General features: G+C 51.3%; 5 protein-coding genes across 5 annotated transcripts; 2 read left to right on the forward strand and 3 right to left on the reverse strand.

The window, feature by feature from the left end:
* The first annotated feature begins 212 nt into the window (after positions 1-212).
* On the forward strand, positions 213-1,402 carry BO95DRAFT_440046 (DNA-directed RNA polymerase core subunit RPC40). Its single transcript, XM_025585866.1, has one exon. The coding sequence runs from the start codon at positions 319-321 to the stop codon at positions 1,192-1,194; it is 876 nt and encodes a 291-aa protein (XP_025445094.1). The 5' UTR covers positions 213-318; the 3' UTR covers positions 1,195-1,402.
* Positions 1,403-1,468: 66 nt separating this feature from the next.
* On the reverse strand, positions 1,469-3,310 carry BO95DRAFT_440048 (NEDD8-activating protein UBA3). Its single transcript, XM_025585867.1, has 6 exons — positions 3,033-3,310; positions 2,879-2,980; positions 2,824-2,829; positions 2,687-2,766; positions 2,333-2,629; positions 1,469-2,268 (listed from the first exon to the last, which is right to left on the reverse strand). The coding sequence occupies exons 1-6, from the start codon at positions 3,059-3,061 to the stop codon at positions 1,517-1,519; spliced, it is 1,266 nt and encodes a 421-aa protein (XP_025445095.1). The 5' UTR covers positions 3,062-3,310; the 3' UTR covers positions 1,469-1,516.
* Positions 3,311-3,442: 132 nt separating this feature from the next.
* Positions 3,443-6,777, forward strand: BO95DRAFT_383232 (telomere length regulation TEL2 family protein). The gene is made up of 6 exons (XM_025583412.1): positions 3,443-4,326; positions 4,376-4,720; positions 4,780-4,866; positions 4,916-5,459; positions 5,510-6,220; positions 6,287-6,777. Exons 1-6 carry the CDS (start codon positions 3,471-3,473, stop codon positions 6,747-6,749), a joined length of 3,006 nt encoding a protein of 1,001 aa, XP_025445096.1. The 5' UTR covers positions 3,443-3,470; the 3' UTR covers positions 6,750-6,777.
* A 2,057-nt stretch (positions 6,778-8,834) lies between these two features.
* BO95DRAFT_42355 (C2H2-type zinc finger protein) lies at positions 8,835-10,431 on the reverse strand. The gene is made up of 3 exons (XM_025584636.1): positions 9,767-10,431; positions 9,192-9,679; positions 8,835-9,129 (listed from the first exon to the last, which is right to left on the reverse strand). Exons 1-3 carry the CDS (start codon positions 10,237-10,239, stop codon positions 9,011-9,013), a joined length of 1,080 nt encoding a protein of 359 aa, XP_025445097.1. The 5' UTR covers positions 10,240-10,431; the 3' UTR covers positions 8,835-9,010.
* A 6,221-nt stretch (positions 10,432-16,652) lies between these two features.
* BO95DRAFT_42372 (uncharacterized protein) lies at positions 16,653-17,788 on the reverse strand. The gene is made up of 2 exons (XM_025584643.1): positions 16,773-17,788; positions 16,653-16,705 (listed from the first exon to the last, which is right to left on the reverse strand). The coding sequence occupies exon 1, from the start codon at positions 17,616-17,618 to the stop codon at positions 17,034-17,036; it is 585 nt and encodes a 194-aa protein (XP_025445098.1). The 5' UTR covers positions 17,619-17,788; the 3' UTR covers positions 16,653-16,705; positions 16,773-17,033.
* Positions 17,789-18,518: the final 730 nt, after the last annotated feature.

Here is an 18,518-nt window from a genome sequence, read left to right on the forward strand (position 1 = left end):
ACTAATTGCGCTCCCAGATTGTCGATATCAACCCCGAAACCGTCTCCAACTTCGCCTCGACAGATTTCCCCGGTCACTGGCCTGGCGAGTCGCACGAATGGAACTTGCAAAAATTCCGTGATGTATGTCCGTCCAGCTCAAACTCAAGTCCAGCTTCCTTCACTGCCAATTTGTTTCTTGCGCGCATGCGCTAACGTATCTTACTCTCGCACGACATAGAACTTCAATGTCGAGTTCCACCGGAACGAGCAATTCGAAGCTTCCTTCTCGCTGGTCGGCGTCGACGCCTCGATCGCCAATGCCTTCCGCCGCATCCTCATGGCCGAGGTGCCCAGCATCGCCATCGAATTCGTGTTCGTCCACAACAACACCTCCGTCATCCAGGACGAGGTGCTCGCGCAGCGGCTGGGTCTGATCCCCCTCAAGGGCTCCGTGGAGGGCATCAACTGGATGCGGTGGTTCAAGAAGCCCACCGAGGACGACCCGGAGGGCGGCAGCACCCCGAGCGACTTCAACACGATCGTCCTGCGCCTGGACGTCAAGTGTGAGAAGAACCCCCACGCCGCCGCCGGCGAGGACGACCCCCGCAAGCTCTACAAGCACGCCCACGTCTACGCCCGGGACATCACCTTCCACCCCGTCGGTCGGCAGGAGCAGTTCTTCGTGGGCGATGACGCCATCCAGCCCGTCAACCCGGACATCCTCATCGCCAAGCTGCGCCCCGGCCAGAAGATCGACATGGAGCTGCACGTCATCAAGGGCATCGGCGCCGACCACGCCAAGTTCTCCCCCGTCGCGACCGCCTCCTACCGTCTCCTGCCCGACATCAAGATCCTCCGCCCCATCGTCGGCGAGGACGCGCGCAAGTTCGTCAAGTGCTTCCCCGCCGGGGTCATCGGCCTGGAGCAGGTCACCCGGGAGGAGGCGTCGCAGAAGGGAAGCGGCTACGAGGGTCACGAGGGCGAGATGAAGGCCGTCGTGCGCGATGCCTTCAAGGACACCGTCAGCCGCGAGTGTCTCCGACACGAAGAGTTCCAGGGCAAGGTGAAGCTCGGTCGCGTTCGTGATCACTTCATTTTCAACGTGGAGAGCGTTGGCCAGGCCGACAGCGACGTGCTGTTCTTGGAGAGCGTGAAGGTGCTGAAGCTGAAATGCGCGAGATGGAAGCGGGGCCTCGTTGACCTTGCGCGCTGAATTCGGTTTTCCTCCCCGCACCTAAAATGATTTGAAGCTATATAATGCATTGGCCAGGCGTTGGATTCCTATTTGTTTTTGTTGTCCTGTGCTTATTTCTGCGTTTGTACATTTTACGGACAAAAGTTGGTCCACACAAACCTTCTTTACAACTTGTCGGGAGTCCGGACAGGGAAACAACTTTTGAAAAAGAAAAAGCAGATTTGACTCCTACTAATTGCTTGACATGGCTCATCGTAGGAGAATCGTGTACTCTTCGTAAACTAGTGTGCATTTGCACTATGTAAATTCCGGTACCCGCAGAATATGGTGTGGCTTTTCCTTAGCTGAAATCCAGCCTGTACCGGAAGTCGATGGTATAGGCGGGGTCACTGACTGCGATCTCCTGGCCATCGGCGATCAGATCGCTGAGCTTGAGCTTCAAATTGGGCCGGGTCTGCTCCTCCAACTGCGGCGGGAACCGCTGGTAGAGGGTCTTCTCCTCCGTGCGCATGCTGGGCTTCTTCAGCTGGGCCTCGGGTCGCTCGCCCAGCGCCTCGATAAAGGCCTCCAGCGTCATGTTCGGGTCCACGGTCATCGCGCGCGCGAGGTTGCCGCAGACGGGGCAGTCGGGTTTCTTCTCCGCTTCGAAGGTGTACGTGTAGACGCCCTCCTCGCCGGCGTACATCATGTAGTTCTCCAAGTACGGATTGCACGAGGTGGCGATCTTCAGGGCCTCGGAGGTGGTGGCGGCGGCGATGACGGCGTTGGTCGAGGCGATGGCCGGGATGATGTTCTTCACAACGCCCTGGGTCATCTGGAAGGTGACTCCAGGGATCTGGAACTGGCGGGCCCGCTCCAGCGCCGCGTTGTAGATCCAGCCGATGTGTTCCAGGTCGTCGCTGTCGAAGGTGTCGTCCTTGCGCTGTTCCTGCCAGGCGATCTGGTGGGCCCATTCGATGCAGTGCTGGGGCTGGCGCGGGATGGTGGCGATGGTGCAGAGCGGCACCGCCGGTCGGGGCGCGTGCATGTCCAGCTGGCACTCGATGCAGGAGGAGAGCGTCGGCAGAATCACACGAGCTTGACCCTTGAACCCTGTTTTCCTGGACATGAGCCTCCGTTGGGTGTCTTTGGGGGAAAATCAAGGGACGCAAGTTACCTTCGGTTCCGCCATCGATGATGGGCTTCAAGCTCTCCGGGTTCTCGAAGTCAACCATGCCGACCAGTGTCGAGTTGATCCAACGTCGGGCTTCGATGCTGTCAAGGCCGCAAACAACGATCTTGAATTGCATGTAGTAGTCTTCGTCTTTGTCTTGGATCTTGCCAACATAAGGGGTGATCTTCACGCCTTTGACACGTTTCTCCACAAAGGCAGCCGCAACCTCGGCTTTGGGTTTCCCGATATCAGATTGACGGAACAAGAACTGACGGTTGAGGTTGGAGATGTCGATTGTGTCTGTCGTGGTTGATTAGTTGGTGGTCAACTCGAGCGCGGGGATGAAGAGCAACTTGCCCATGTCGATGACGTGAATGTCTTTAAAGCCTGATAAGGCCAGGTTCTTTAGGATTTCACATCCCAGGCCTCCAGCACCTCTATGGACGGTCCCGGTCAGCTCTTATCAAGTCGCTGATGATTATTTTTGAGCTTACATGACCCTATTCCCTATTAGTGAAAAGCACGGTTGAGACAATCACTGATACTTACAAGATCTTGGATGATTCTAGAGTGCTTATCGTCTCCGGTCCAGGAACCCAGTCCTCGTCACTGAATGGGCCCGACCTCGTCAAGACATTATACAAGTGCTTCCTGGACGGGTTCAGCATCTGTGCTCGTAATTCGCCGGGCCAGAAAACTGTACCATCGGAGCTTTTGGTCTATGGCAACCATTTTGGTGGGATGGAGTTATAAGAAAACGCTAAGAAATTCCCACCGGAATTGCTGATACTCCAGGTTTCTGGGGCGCGTGTACCTCACCGGTACAGCCGAGAGACAACAGTTCTGTCGCTTTCCGACCGCTGGATTGAACGCAAACTGAATGGTATAGCCGGCCAATATTTCGGATTCTCCGACCTTCCGTAACTGCGGGTGTAATGCAGCGGATGATGAGACCACAAGAAGTTCGTTGGTGACGAGGGGCAAAGCAAGTTGGAATTGAATCCTCGATCGTTCGAGGGACCGGATTCCGACTACAACACCCGCCTCACGTGACATGACATCCCATACAAACTCCTTCCACCTGAGGTAATTTTGCTCGTCTACACCACGAACCGAATCGACGGTTTCATCCACTCATGACATGGACAGCCTTCTCACAGTCGTGAAGACGGTCACGCCGGATCGAGAGACGCTCATCTCAGCGGCTGCCGAGTCGTCGTCGCCTGTGGTCACCCCCGAGAAGCGGATTGTATCCGAACTCAATCGGGACGTCTCGTCACCTGAGGATATACTAGCGCTTTTGAAGTCCAAGCCCGACCAGGACCAACTCGCTCACGCCCTGGCAGTCCTTGACCCGGCAACTAAGACAGCGACAGTGAAAGACTTTGACATTCGGGTTCCAGGTCCCAAAACAGCGCAGATCCTAAATGTCCTGGTCACCGTTACTCTTCCGGATCATTGGGATGCCGTCCATGCGGAATCCCGAAGATCGAAATCGAGCTCCAAACTACGTGCGGCCTTGTTAAGATGCCTCAGTAGCGTTGCAGGTATTAGTTGCTTGTTGGCCCAGCTTCGCTCTCTCATCACCGCCTGTCGGTCATTTGCTCAGGAAGCGAGTGCATCGGGCCATCAGCTACAGGCTAGAGGCATCCTGTCAGTGACATGTGCTCTGCTGGAGCCCAATGATTTGATGTACCGTCTGTATACCGATATCGAAGGTCTCTATCGTAATCCAGCTCAGAAACAAGCGGCATGGAGGGAATTGCTCTCCCACATTGCTGCTAGTAGGATCCTCTCGACAGCCGCGGAGGCGATATCACTGATTAAAGACCTTGATGGGGTCAGCTCTTTGTCGTGGGTGGGAGAAGGGCTCAAGTATGCCTCCTGGCTCGGCACAAACATATGTCACATGGCTTCAAAGTTGCCTCTCGATAATGAGGAGGCTTGGAAAGCCATGGCTACTTTGACCGGACGCTCGTTGAGTCTTGGGTATACTGGTAAGATGCGCTGCTCCGACATTATCTTCGGTGTTAACGTGGACTCTAGACCATATGGTGCGGGAGATCTATCTGGGGCTTCTTGTAAACGAAGCAAACTACCAGCAGTATTATACTCTTTTCGACCATCTGCGACCGAATGAGCAAATCGCAATCATAGAAGCCATATTCAGAGACATTGAGAAGAAGCATTTTTCATCAATCATCCCTGACGAGACACAGAGTGTTTCGCAAGAAGTGCTTAGCGCTGCTGCAGCCTTGTGCTCCCTTGTCACGAAGGATAGGCCGCAAGTACAGGCACAGATTATTGATTGGCTGTCGAAAGGCCAGGGCGGCTCCATACATACTATCGAGTTACGCCGTGCACTGCTGGCAAGCTTTGCCCATACGACAGGTGAGAGAGAGCAGGAAACATGTCACTAGCTTGTGTACTGACTGACATATGTTCTCGAGATTTGATGGTCTCTTTGGTCACTAAGAGCCTTGATCAGTCCGGAGACAAGCTCTACATTCAACATGCCCCAATCAGATGTCAAGAGGGTACTGTGTCCCTGAACCTCCAGTCTAGTCTCGCACTGACATATCTCAGCAAACACCCAAGTTATCCTTCTGACTTGCGGATATCTTCAACAAACTGATCCGCTGGAGGTGATGCGTGTGGGTCGGTCGGGGATATTCCTTAATACAGTATCAAATCGCCTGGCAGCCTCTTCCGGGCGAGCGCGCTTTCTTGGGATGCTCATTGGTACAGCGATATCGCAACTGATCGAGCCAGCCGGCAAGGGCATGAAGTTTGACCTTGAAGAGATGGAAGGCGATGAGGCAAAGTGGTATTTGAGTTTGCTCAATCTGCAGGACAATGCAGGGTCCCCCGAGTCGATCAGATTTCTCAAGGGGTCGACACCGTCAACACAACAAACGCCTTCACAGAAAGTTCCTGCTATCAAGGGGATAGGTACCTCGAAGAAAGGCAACACAAGGACGGCCAAGATTGTTGCGATCGAAGAGATCGAGGACTCCGAAGAGGAATCCGAGGATGATGGCCTTGTTCCTTACGAGAAACCCGATGAGGATTTCTCCGATGACGACGAAGATCCGACACTGGTTCAGCGGAATAAGCCCACAGCACCTGTGTAAGCTCATAAAGCGGGTCCTCACCACAACACAACTAATTTGATTTTAGATACATTGGCGATCTTATCACCTACTTACGGGACACCGAGAATGTCGAACGCTTTGAATTGGCCGTCTCCACCGCCCCTTCCCTGATACGACGCAAGATTGGATTTGGTACCGAGCTTGCTGAGAATATCGAAGAGCTTGCTCTTGTGGTGGTAAGCCTGCAGGAACAGGGGAAGCTTTCCAAGTTCCACGAGTACCAGCTCCAAAGCATGATCGCGTTGATCGTCTCTCAGCCACTGAAGATGGGTCACTGGTTCGCAGCGCTATTCTTCGACGGAGACCTTTCTCAACCGCAGCGCTCTGCTGTACTGACCGCACTCGGCCTAAGTGCTCGCGAATTAGCTGGTAACGGCGAAGCCGATGCCAAAACTCTTGGTCTTCCAGCCCTGCCAGATGCCTCTTTCCCATCGAAGAAGCTACCAAGTAGCCTGGAAGCCTTCTACTCGACAGAGTCACCCATCGCAGGCCTGACCAGGTCACTGGCGCAAGCTTCTCTGGAGCCGCTTGCAGCTCATGCGGAAGACTCACTGTCTGGACCCAACGCCCTCAAGGTGCGCACGTTTTCTTCGCGCATGGAGGTCGAAAAGAGGCGCCAGCAACGTGAAGCGCAGCGGCAGAAGTCGACGGTCAAGGATCTGTACAAGGTGTTGGCACGAGGGTTCTTCTATCCCCTCAAGGGACGTTTCGAAATGATGATGATGCAGTTCGGCTCGTAAGCCCTCCCCCATGTCTAGCCTGGCACCTGAGAGCACACTAACTTCTTTCCTCTGATTGCTAGATCCACCGCTCCCTCGTACAATCCCTTTTACGTGCCGCATTTGCTGTGCCTGTTCATCCAAACACTGACCCTCGTCCTCTCAACCATGGGCCCCAACACACCGTACCTGCCCAACCTGACGGGAGAAGCCCTGTCATTCTTGCTCTCGCTCCACGGCCGCCCGCTCGCCGAAGACCCAAGCATCCTCTCCGCCCTCCTCTCACTTTTCCTGGCCGTAGTCGACCTGAACGTCGCCTCCGGCACGACCGGCGAAGAGCGGCTGGTCACCGAGTTTGCGACGCAGGTCGTGGAGCTCCGCGACTGGGTCGGGGAGGTCTTCGACCGGACGCCCGCCGTGCAAGACACGAGCGATCCACGCGAGCAGGTGCGGACGTTGGCTGCGGGCGTGATGGTGAAGCTGGGGGAGGTTATGGAGAGATACCAGGGGCGGTTGATGGGCGTGAACTCGGGATTCAGATATTAGATTTAGCTTTGTTCAGCGGATAGCGCAGAAATGCTGATCTGGTGGATTCTCTTCCGAATTCAGCTCTAGCCCCAGTGACATACATCCAAGGCCAAAATCCCACCTGCACACTGGACTGGACTGTACATGATACTTATTTTCACACGTACAGTATACAACTACACATACCCTACCCCCATCATAAACATCCCTCCTCCTCCCCCTCCACCATCAGAACGTGCATCCACCAAAATCTCCACTGCAGACACCAAACCCCAGCATACATAAACACCGTCCACTTCGTACAATCCAATCCCCCAAAACAACCCCCCGAAAATTCCCACACAACAGCTCAGCTGGCCGCCACCAACACTACCCCAAACTCAGTCCCAAAAGGACCCCCACCAGGACTCAAACCCACCCATCCACGTAAAACATACACTATGCCGCTTCGCAAAAGCACATACTGTACATACCATACCATACCAAATGCCTAGCATCCAGCCGGTTGTGCCATCCACCATCCACAGCAATAAGATGACAGTGCTAAGTCACGTACCTCCTGCACAAACCACAAAAGCTAGGGCAAGTTACCACTGCATCCACCCATCCCATCCACCCATTAGGCCCCGAGCACACGACCACGACCCCCCCCCGGCCTGGCAGTTATCAACAAACCCTAAACGACCCAAAATCAATTGCAAAGCAGACAGACCCACACAGCAAAAGCCCTAGTGCATGAGCATAGACCCTCAACTCCCCAGACCCCAACCCCAACACCTCCCCTTCTCTTTCTTTTTGCTTGACTAAGACTGAGACATACCATACCCTGTGGATAGTGGAATATGAAGTTTCGGGGCGAACGGAGGAGGGGATATCGTGCCTGTATGTAGTCTGCCTGTAGGGTGACTCGGGGGGAATGGGTGGGAAAGGGCGAGGGTAAAGGAGAGAGCGAGCGGGTCGTGCATGAAAATGAGGCGCACGGGGCAGGCAGGAGCAGGTTTGAGAGTTGCGGGTGGTGGTGGTGGTGGGATTCGGGTGCTTGCTTTCTACTTTTCTTCTTCTCGGGTTGGAGAGAGCCTAAAAGGCATTGGGGAATGGACAATGACTCGGGATAGAGTGCCTGTCTAGTCTATTGAGGCATATAGCAATGGGATGTTCAAGATTTGGATGGGCGTTTCAAGCAAGCCGAAAGAAAGTGCCGGATGTAGCCCTGCGACGCGGAACACAACTGATCGGAGAGCGTGTAGAGTAACAATGCCAATGTACAGTACTATTAAACAGCTCAGCCACCATTCTTGCCCTCAGAGCTTTACTTGGAATACACAAAATACAGAGAATGCAGATACATGTTCATGTCAAATCTTTATTAGACAATTAATGTATGTAGCGACCGTGGTGACACTGTTGCTTGTGTCTCTAAAGTGTATATGTTTCCAACCAAATTCGAACCATGACATAGGAAAGTGAACAGAAAGAAAAAGATGCAAAACCACCTGCCATTGCCCAATCCATGCTCCGCCCAATTGCAACAAGGGTATATCAGCCAAGCACTCAGAACAGGAAGAGTGCGCCGCCTTTCTGTAAGGTAAACCCCCGTCGAAGAATTCCAGACAAAACCCATTGTCAAAGCCCAAGAATATCTCGTGATAGAGAACAGACAGCCATATGAAAAAGGGCAGGCAAAAGACAAGTAGAAGCCAAATCCGAACCGGGTCAAACAGCCCTGCTGCGTGAAAATTTCCTCCCGCATTGCATACCATGCCCTGGAAACGCGAAACAAAATCAACCACTTCCCACTTGGTATCGGAGTAAGAAATCATGCCAGATGTAGAATAGAAACGACCAACTCCCCAGTCTAACAGACATGACAAAGGAAAAAAGAAAAAAAAACGATAATAAAGACAAAACAACCAGTGCTCTATGGTCATAACTCTGGGTATTCAAGACATCACGAACAACCCACCCAAGCCGTTGTACCATGTCCTGCTTGTCCTTGGGGATATAAGATAGAAGGGGGGGAAATATAACGGAGGAAATAAACAGCAAAAGAAAATATAAACGGGGTATCAACACTCAGCCACGTCGGGCGAGTCGGAAAAGAGAAAAAATGGTGGAAGGAAATGATGCTGTTGTACAAAGGAGGAGGCCCCATCATTGAGACAGGCCGCGTCGCACAATGTGATCATCGCGCGACGTAGAGATGAAATGTTGAATTTGCCCCTCTTCGCTGTGAGAGGTTTGAGAGAGGCGTTCGACGTGGACGAGGAGGGTGATTGAATTTACTCCTCGTCGTCGCCGGATCCACCCTCCTTTTCTCCTTTGTGGACCTTCTTGTGTCGGCGCAGGTTGGAGACAACCGAGAAGTGACGACCACAGCCTTCCACGTCACATGCAAATGCTAGATCCCATGCTGTTAGTTTCACAGAACCCCACGTTCGACAGATTCGGTCTGGAACTTACGCTTTTCGCCAGTGTGACTATACATATGGGTCTGGAGCGACGACGGGCGGGTGAACCGCTTGTCACACACCTTGCATTTGTGCTTCTTCTGTGTGTTGGACGGCATCTTGGAGCTAAACTGACTCATCATCGACTGGGGTCCGGGTGGTGCGCTTCCCGTCAAAAGGTTCGAGGGGCGCGGAAGGGTCCGCGACAAATGACCGTTCTCGTAGGATTCCGAGGTGGTCGAGCTATAATCGGTAACCGATGATTCCACAGATGCCACCGAGGCACTGTAGTAGGGGTAGTTGCTAGCGGAGGAGATCGAGGATCCCGAAGAGTGAGTCGAGGGGAAGCCATAAGAGTCGCCCGAGCCCCGCGCGCTGCGAGGACCATAGATGTTGCGAGGCGTCAAATCCTGGCTAAGCGCGACCATTCCCCGGCTGGCATCCAGAGCATCACCGAAAGTCGGGGCAGAGGCAGGATGCGATTGACTGACGCGAGCATCACTGTGAAGCAAAAAAAAAACTGTAAGCATATATTCGTTTGTTCTTTCCAGGCGCTCTGAGCAGCTGCGCATTGGAGGGTCATCTTACGCATGGGATATCCGTCGGTCTTGGTGCATGTGGGGAGCATAGCTCAAAGGTGCATAGCTGGCTGGCGCATAGCTGGTCATGGGGGAAGCTGTGGTGTAAGCGGGAGCTTGCTCAAATGATGTGCGTGGGATATCGTGCGACAATCCCATCATCTCCGGTCCGGGGTAGCTTGTGGCCGTGGCAGTGGAATAGTTGCTTCCGGCAACCATGGAGGGGGCGGAAACGGGGATGCTAGAGTATGACATCGACATCGCCGCAGGGCGGCTCACTTCCTCCTGCTTGACATGGTTGAGGCCAATCGGACTGGGTGCGAGAGCTGTCGCATATACGGGAGGGTTGGAGTGGGAGGTTGTTTGAGCGGCGGCCCATGGATCGGTGAATTGAGGAGGGGTGTGGTGAATGTTGTGTTGATAGACACTATCGAAGCCCATCCCGCCGTATTGGCGGTTTTGGTTTTCAATGACCATCGTCATGGAGAATAGTGGTGATCGCGCGTAGCGGACGTGGATAGTTCGAGGGAGGTAGCGTGGTTGACGTTGACGATCGGAGTATCCCTAGGAAGGTAGGGACACAATAAACCAAGAGCAAGCAACTGCGCGCGTGCTATTTGGTGGAAGGAAGGATGAGGAGGAGAGGGGAATCAAGAAGATCAGGTATAGATGATCGAGGGTGAAAGATGATCAACACAAGAAGAGGTAATGTGTTGGAAGAGAAAAAGGTAGGTAGCTGGTAGGAAGGTAGGAAGGGATCCGCGCTTTAATGTATAGAATGGAAGAAAGATGCGCAGGGGAGAGCAGCTGTGTAAATAGTCGAGGAGATATTTGGTTCTGAGACAGAGACAGAGAATAGTTATGTAGATGGCTCTTTGGTCAAGGACCCGACAGATAGGAAGAAGGAAAGACAGTCTGGGGAAGGGCCCGAAGGGGATCGGCGAAGCTTATGAACAAATACAGGATCTCAGCATGAGGATAGACCGCAGGGACGAAAGGAAGCCCTGGCGTTGCCGTGTTGGTGATGGGTTTAGTGCCACTGACGACGTCCCGTCGGGGACGGTTGCAGATCGTTCCTTTGGGCCTCTTAGGCTTCGAAACGGCGCCAATGTTGAAAATGATTCAACAAAACAAAAATTAAATCAATTCAATTCAATTCAAGCAAAATAAAATCACATTTACCAACAGAGAAAAAGCAATGAATTAGTGCTAGTCTTAGTTGATTAGTGTAGTGATTCGAGTGGTTTAGTTAAGTTTACTTAGTGGGTAGCAGGCACCGTAGAGGAAAAAAGTGGGAAAAGGGAAGTCTCCAAATAGGAACCAGTTCCTCGGGTGACTCTCAAGGTTTTGGATGGGTCTTCCTTATTTTTGTTTTCCCTGGTTGTTTTCTTTTTCGTTTTTCTTTTTTGGGTTTTTTGAGCGGGAGAGGAGAGGAGAGAGAGGGGGGGGGGGGGGAGAGGTGGAGGGGTGCCAAAAAAGAAAAGAAAAACATCAAAAACAAAAATTAATGATTTTTGTTTTTGGTCCCTCTCGACTTTCCCTTTTTCTCTTCTTCTCATTTCCTTTTTCTGTTTTGTCTTTTTTTTCTTTTTGTTATTCTTGCTTTTTCTACTTCCAATCACTTTCCATTTCTCGCCTTTCCCTCTTTCGACCAATCTTCTTTTCTCTCTTTTTCTTTTTCCCAATCTGAGATTTCCATCTTATCCTTTTTTGGTTCTTGCTTCTTTTTCCTCTCTCTGCATCGCTCCTCTTCCTCAAGCCATCTCATGACTAATAGATCTTTCTCAAATCTAACCTACTCTTTAGTTCAAATCTCTCTTTCTCTCCTTCTTCAATCTTAGTACGATGTACGTAGGTTCATAGATTTCTATTTTTGCATTGGATGGCGGAGAGAGAGAGGAGGGAGTAAGTACTCTCGCCCCGAGTAAATCTGATACTCAGGCATCAACCCCCGGCCCGCCAAACAAATCAACGAAACACAATGCAGCAGAAAAAATCCTCATTCGAAACACGCACGTCAATTACCTACGCCCCCCTTCCCCCGAGTTTTAACACCACATACATGCATTCATTTATTAAAAGGCACTTTAAATTCATACAGCACACAAAAAGAACCAATTGCGCCCGGCGTCAGGAAGAGTACTGAGTTATGACGAGAGATCACTTTCGAAACGAAGGTAGGATCTTGAGAAATTTGTTTACCATGTAAAACGGGGCAAGAAAGCAGCAGGGGTAGCGGCAAAAGATCTGAAACTCCGGCATTCAGAAAAGGGAACCACAATCATGTGTGTCAATGCACGTATGCAAATACGGTAGAAGACGATGATAATGGTGATTACTACCCCTTCAAGAGGTACAGTACTTTGTAGTAGGCTTTGACTTTTCCACGGTTCTGCAACATGTGGTTGTTTAAGATTGTAATCTGTAAAATTGCAATCGGTGTCTCTAATCTGCATAGTAGACTCGGCTAGTCTAGTTGTGAGTAATGTCTGGGTGGTAGGCAGTGAGCACTACTACCTATCTAGTATACTCCTTCCTTCGTACACGCACATGAGACAGGCAATTACAATAAATGCTCACTCATATAAAATGAGTGTTGGCGCGGGAAGGCGACTACAGCCACAAGGCAAGAGAGAGAGAAAGTCAATGACCAAAAGGGCAAAAGCAAAAAGGAGGCAAATGAAGAAGAGGGGAAATGGGAGGGGAGGGGGGAGGGGAGAGGGGAGAAAGAAGGAAAGCAAAGCAGAGGTGGTGGAGTTTCTCTATTGTGCAGAAGTAAATGCAGAAGGGAGAAATAAAAGAGCATGGACATTTGACATCACGAAAAGAGACAAGCAAAAAGCAACAAGTAGCAAGCAAAGCAAAAGCAAAGCATTAGAGTAAAAGGGAATGGCGTGTAGTATGGAGTCTTCAATTCAGGTACCGGGCCAATTTTGCACTGTGTGTCTGGTGGTTTAGTCACCGTCCCCGTCCCCGTCCCCGAGAGAGGTACGTACTCTTGACTCCATAATCCATCCATCCATACTTTCCTTCCCTTCTGATGTCTGTACGTACCTTAGTGAGTGACTGAGTGTTATGTGGCAGGCTGGCAAGTGCGGCAATAACGCTCCATTCACTGTGTCCCATTCAAGTCATCATCATAAGGGGCGGCGGCATTGAGCCGACAGACCTTACCCAGAGTGGTAGGTTCACTTAGGGGAGGCATTGAAGGTAAGTGGAGAGGAGGGGCGACAATTGAGAGAGGGGAGGGGGTTTGTGCCGTGTCTATACAAAGTAGTCCAATAACCAATGTCGGGAAAAGAAGACCAGCACCAAAACAGCAAAGCGTGGCACCAGGGAAGGCATGAAAAGGGTTTAGGGGCAACTGAAGCATGGATGGAATTGGGGAAAGACCAAAATCTACAGGAGGGCAGGCAGCGCCAAGAGTTAAGCTTACTGTGTAGATGCACTGATGCAGCGACCAAGGTTCACCTTGAGCCCTTGGAGTGTGTGTGTTTCAAGGTAGCGGGGAAAGTGGCAGATCACAAAGATACGTCAAAGGGTACACCCGTTCCGTGGGGGAGAAAGGTCACTCTGCTGAACAATAAGATGGTTGTTTTAAAAAAAAATGTTCCCATGCGTACTGTACCTGTGTGGACCAAGCCTTCTTCTGCTCCCCTCCCCCCACCCCCTACGTACCAACTAATCTCACGGAGTATGGCCTCTGCTGAATCTGATTGAATCATCTCCTGTCTCTTTTTTTCTTGTCGGCTCCCCCATCCAGTTCCCATGCTTTTGCCGTTTTGGAATCTGGTAATTTTGGGGAGTGGCGGCGGAATACACTACGGTGGCCGGTAACATTACAGCACGATTAAGTCGATCGATATGAAATGGAAGCACTCCAGAAGGGGATTCGAGAAGAAGGTTCGCAGTTGCACTCTTCAAACACATCACAGCCAAAGAATGGGCAAACGGGCTTCCTCCCCTCCCCCTTAACTGTAACTGTAGAAGTTGATGGGTGTGCGCGTCCAATGGTGGCATTCCACCCACGCCATCTTGCACAGAACATGTTACGCAAGAAAGCGGCCAAGACCTCCAAAGTCTCCGAGTTGGGGCAGAGTGATTGGTCCATCTAGAGTTGAAGTGGTGAGGGTGGTGGTGGTGGTGGTGGTGGTGGTGGTGGTGATGACTTGGCCCCCTCGGAGAACCCTGCTGCGAGCTGCTGCGGGCTTGTAGTATGTCAGTGATAATGGTGGTGGTGTCCAGGAGGCGGTATGGGTGAAGGATTCCCCTCAGGGACTGAGCGGAACCAGATGCATAGTTCAATGATATATTGGTCATCTACTATGTACAGTACGACTGACTCGGGCAGCCTTGATTCGATGCATCTATCGCGAAAGCGCAGTAGTCAGATAACCCCGCCGCAGAAGGTGATTACTGATGTATGTACATAGAGTATCTCTGTATGTACAGCGATGCAATGCGCGTGCGAAATTGATTCTTGCGAGCTCGGCAGCAGACAGCCATTCACATCGCCCGGCTTCAACCGGGATCTATGAGATGAAGCTGCATTTTTCCCTCCATCCATCACTCACATCGGAAAAGGCTGGGGGGGTGAGCGGGGGATCCGCAAAGGCTGTCGTCGGTCAACGGTTGACGATGACGATAATGTGCCGCCATCCATGAACTAGGTAAGCATGCAAGCGAGTCTAATACCTTTCCGTGGTTATCGAGGGCCATGACTAAAGAAACCACCAGATGACCGCACTGTGTATGATGATGGTGATGATGGTGTTGTTGTTACAGTAGAAATGAATGAGGCCCCCAATGCAGAATGACGACATGGCTTGAGGATGAAATCGGGAATTCATCCATTTTCCGCATTCTGCAGAGATGGCGCTCGCGTGCATTTCATTTGAGTACGGAGTAACTTTGCGATCCTTGCCTCCTCTTCCTCCCAATCCTCTTTCTCCTCCCGCAGCGAAAGGCCAATGTGGGTGGGTATCTCAATGCGCGGGCGGTGATGATGGAGTCGGAGGCTCCTTCGGAATGAAGCTGTTGTCGGCGTCATACAAATCCAAAGCTCAGGCCTTACGCGATGGCTAGTGGCCAACAAGGCCCCGCCTTGAAAATGGATAATGACGAGCACGGGAACATCGAGCATCAACCGCCGTCATCAATATCATCCTGGGGGTGCAGCATCGCATCGGCAGGGTCTCTTCGAGCAATCAAGCCGATATTAAAAAGCAATCATGCGATCGAATTACCAATCGCAGAGACACAAGGATGCGGTTTCAGCCGGTCGATGTCGGTAAATTGAGGTAGTATCAGTGTAATCTGGCCTAATGAGATGACATTAAATATGAGACCACTGAAGTATGAACAAGCCCTGGTAAATAGCTAATTTGCTACACAGTATGTGACTATGTGTGTGTGTGTGCTTCAAGGGTAGTAGTTAGTGGTAGACAGCAGCGACGGCAGGCGCAAACCATGTTGCGATTCAGATCGCAGCCACGTTAGCGGGATGATTTCCATGGTCTGACCCGCCAGTCCCTCGGTTCAAGGCTTGTCTGATGACATGGAGACTGACTGGCATTGGAACTGGATCTTTCCCATCTCTATCTTCGAGTTATTGCCTAGTAATTCATGTTTGTTATGTCTGAATCCATATGAAACTATTTTGATTTCTGCTTTTGCTTCTCTAGGATAAAGCACAGTTCAAGTGGCAGATAAGTTATTACATATTAGGTGACTGTCGAGATGGGGCAGATATTGACATAGCGTTGTTTTGTTTTTCCATAATCAGGATTCCTGCTTTTCCACAACTCTGATTGTGGATGTGGACACTAATCTGAATCGAACTATTCAGAGATCTTGAAATTGCATTGTCCTAAATGGTCGCACTATTGGACTGGATCCCCTCCACACCGACGTCAGAGCACGGAAGATACCAACCCGTCTCCCTAATGCTACTAGCGGCACGGAATCGGGGAACTTCAATTTAGCAACCAGGCCCAGTGACGAGGTTCGAACACATCACACGCAATAATAAAATAGGTTTCTCCAGTCTGTTTACGCAGTGTCCCACCGGTGTAGTGGAAAGGGACAATAAAGAAACAACTAACTAGCATGGACTAACTTGTTACTGAGTAGGAAAGAAATCTCTTCCCCTCTCTCCCCCACCACCACTATTCAATATTAGCGATGGGGGGCAAAGCGGGATAGAGAGGCGAAATATGTGAGCACGGAGTTGGAATTGTCCTTGCACCCCAACCCAATTACGTGCATAGGATGGAGAGATACCCGAGTCGAACAAAGGGTCAATGACCTCAACATCCGAGTTTCGTACCTAATTTGATGACGCTGCAATCGTTACCTCGTGGAAAGAAGGAGACCTTTGATCTGTTCCCTGGGATCTGGTGTCAACAGACCAATTGATTGACAAGCTCTTTGTCTGGGGTATTGTCGATAAACTTCCAGCTCTCCTCTCTTGCCATATGGCCCCGGATGAATCTGTATAGAGTCGATCACACAGGTACCGGTACCGGTACCGGAGATGGGCACATGGGCAAGTTCCCGAGAGCATATTCAACCCAACCTCCATCCATCCACCACCACCACCACCACCACCACAACCACCACCTCACAGTCCACCCCGTCGACAATCCCAGCATCCACCATCTAAACCCACAAGGCTAGGGAGATGTCAAAGTGGATGCTCGGGTGCAGGATTGACGGACGCCCACTTTCTGCAACCGCTCGGCTGGGGCGTTTTTTATTTTTTTTATTTGTTCGCCCACTTTTTTGACCTGGGTGGTCGGTGGCTGCTTTAGCTGCACATGGAGCATCAAAAAAGAAACTTAAAAAGGAAAAAACAAAGTTGGGACGATCGTAAGGAGGATCAATATGATAGGTACAGCTCGCTATGGCTCGGGACTAGCGTCGTTGTTTTAAGTTTGACTGGACCCTACTGATGGGATGGGCTGGTCAGCAAAGGTGATTTGACCAGGAAAAAGAGAAAAGGACAATGGACTAACAGGGACTGAGCGACAGGGGAATCCATTCCATCTCGCACGGCTGTAGAGTGACCATGCAGCGGTGCAAGATCCATCCACACATTCCTTGCCTTTTCTACCCCCCCCCTCCCAACCTCAAATCGCGCGCACGGGAGAATAGGTGAAGGTTCCACTGCAGTCCGACTATCAGATATGCAGAAAGACGGGGCACGCACCCATGAACGGGTGGCTAAGGGCTTTGCCTGGAGAGCATGATAACGTTTGTCTGGTTCAAACTCGTGATTAGAGTTGAAAAAAGGGACTTGAGGGATATTTTCTCCTGTCCGCAATTTCCAAGCAAGCGGTTCTTCGTTGGACGAAGTTGATGGGTTGGGATACAGAGTCCACGAAGAAGAAGCAAATTGGACGGGTAGAAGACCGAACCCTCCCAGAAAAGAATTGAGACTTGGCAACCTTCTTGAACCCCACTCGAGAGGAAAAACTGGGACCATGGAAGGGTGAAAGTCTCGACATACCGGATAGAGCAGGTGCATAGTCAAGGAGCCACTGATGTGGGCGCATGGAGACAGCGGCGACGGAACGTGGGTCGGGGAGGAGGAAGGAAAATTCCCCACCCGGCTTTTGGTACGAAGCACGAGGGCCGGCCATGCGATTGCCAAAGATTTCAGACCACTTTGCTCGAGTTCTGGACCATGGATCCCCAACTAGTGGCTCTTGGAGGAGCGAAAGAGCAAGATCAATGGAAACATCCTCCAGAACTACCTCACGAGACTCAGTGAACTGCTCGTACCCTTGCCGAGACACGAAGCAGGGACTAACCTTGTTCCGAGAGCCATCACCACAGGCTCGGGTCCTTTGAGACTCCATGCTCCAAAGAGACGCGAATCAATAGTCTAAGTCGCTACTACGGGGAACTAACTATGCCAAGCTTGGCTGACAGCATGAAGCTAAGCTGCCCCTCTTTCTCAGCTCTTGAGGGATTGCACGAAGAACTTGGGCCTTCCGCTTTGTACATAGACCAGAAGTACGAAGACAATTCTGGGGACATGGATTCTCATTTCCGAACGTCGCAAGCAAGAGAGAGCGAAAGGGTCAAGCCATCCTTGGTCCACCAAGACATGCCGTCCTGTACAGCACGGAATTAGCGCATGTTTGGAATCAGCTCACAGCCTCGAAGGCATTGCGTATACCTCTTGGGATGCTCCTTTTCATTGGTATACAATTGCACGCAGCAGGTGGGCTGCAGTTTCCAATATAGATGGTGGCAAACTGTAGCTCGCACCTGAGAATCCGCCTCTGGAGTCCGCGCGACGCATCATCAGTGAGGCTGTTGTGTGCTTATTCCGTCCCTCCTCGGTAAAGCTGCCTTGGTAGATGAGCGTCACAGACGAGGGGCCCATTCTGATACAGTTAGGAGAAGCATCGCTTCTCCGATTCGTAGATCCTTTTAGGTCTCGGGATTGTCTCAGCCCTGGCTGACAAGAGTGTGCGCCATCCATTGACATGATGCCACTGTCCCTCCCCGTTTGTTGTATTTCATCTATATGTCTGGCCAATAGAATGCATCATCACACACTACATATCTCTGTCCTGACTTTCATTTCCAGGCCAATAAGGGTTGAGCTTCAAGCTCATCAACTCCGTCCTCGGCATGCACAAACAAACAGGGCCCGGGTTAGCAGGTAGGCTTAGATCCTTTCGATCCTGAGGCACCAAACAAGCATTTAATCTCAACGCCTACTGCCAAATGTTCTCGTTGAGGCGAAG

Source organism: Aspergillus brunneoviolaceus (assembly GCF_003184695.1).
Source record: "Aspergillus brunneoviolaceus CBS 621.78 unplaced genomic scaffold BO95scaffold_13, whole genome shotgun sequence".
Classification (NCBI taxonomy): Eukaryota; Fungi; Ascomycota; class Eurotiomycetes; order Eurotiales; family Aspergillaceae; genus Aspergillus; species Aspergillus brunneoviolaceus.

Coding starts and splice junctions, on each gene's coding strand:
- BO95DRAFT_440046 (XM_025585866.1), top strand. CDS start 319: ATGGCCGAGGTGCCCAGCATCGCCATCGAATTCGTGTTCGTCCACAAC.
- BO95DRAFT_440048 (XM_025585867.1), bottom strand. CDS start 3,061: ATGGTTGCCATAGACCAAAAGCTCCGATG. Junction 2,981..3,032: donor ATAGACCAAAAGCTCCGATG/GTACAGTTTTCT, acceptor GAACCCGTCCAG/GAAGCACTTGTATAATGTCT. Junction 2,269..2,332: donor CATCGATGGCGGAACCGAAG/GTAACTTGCGTC, acceptor CCAGGAAAACAG/GGTTCAAGGGTCAAGCTCGT.
- BO95DRAFT_383232 (XM_025583412.1), top strand. CDS start 3,471: ATGGACAGCCTTCTCACAGTCGTGAAGACGGTCACGCCGGATCGAGAG. Junction 4,327..4,375: donor GTTGAGTCTTGGGTATACTG/GTAAGATGCGCT, acceptor CGTGGACTCTAG/ACCATATGGTGCGGGAGATC. Junction 4,867..4,915: donor CCCAATCAGATGTCAAGAGG/GTACTGTGTCCC, acceptor GACATATCTCAG/CAAACACCCAAGTTATCCTT.
- BO95DRAFT_42355 (XM_025584636.1), bottom strand. CDS start 10,239: ATGACGATGGTCATTGAAAACCAAAACCGCCAATACGGCGGGATGGGC. Junction 9,680..9,766: donor GACCGACGGATATCCCATGC/GTAAGATGACCC, acceptor TTTGCTTCACAG/TGATGCTCGCGTCAGTCAAT. Junction 9,130..9,191: donor TAGTCACACTGGCGAAAAGC/GTAAGTTCCAGA, acceptor CATGGGATCTAG/CATTTGCATGTGACGTGGAA.
- BO95DRAFT_42372 (XM_025584643.1), bottom strand. CDS start 17,618: ATGGAGTCTCAAAGGACCCGAGCCTGTGGTGATGGCTCTCGGAACAAG.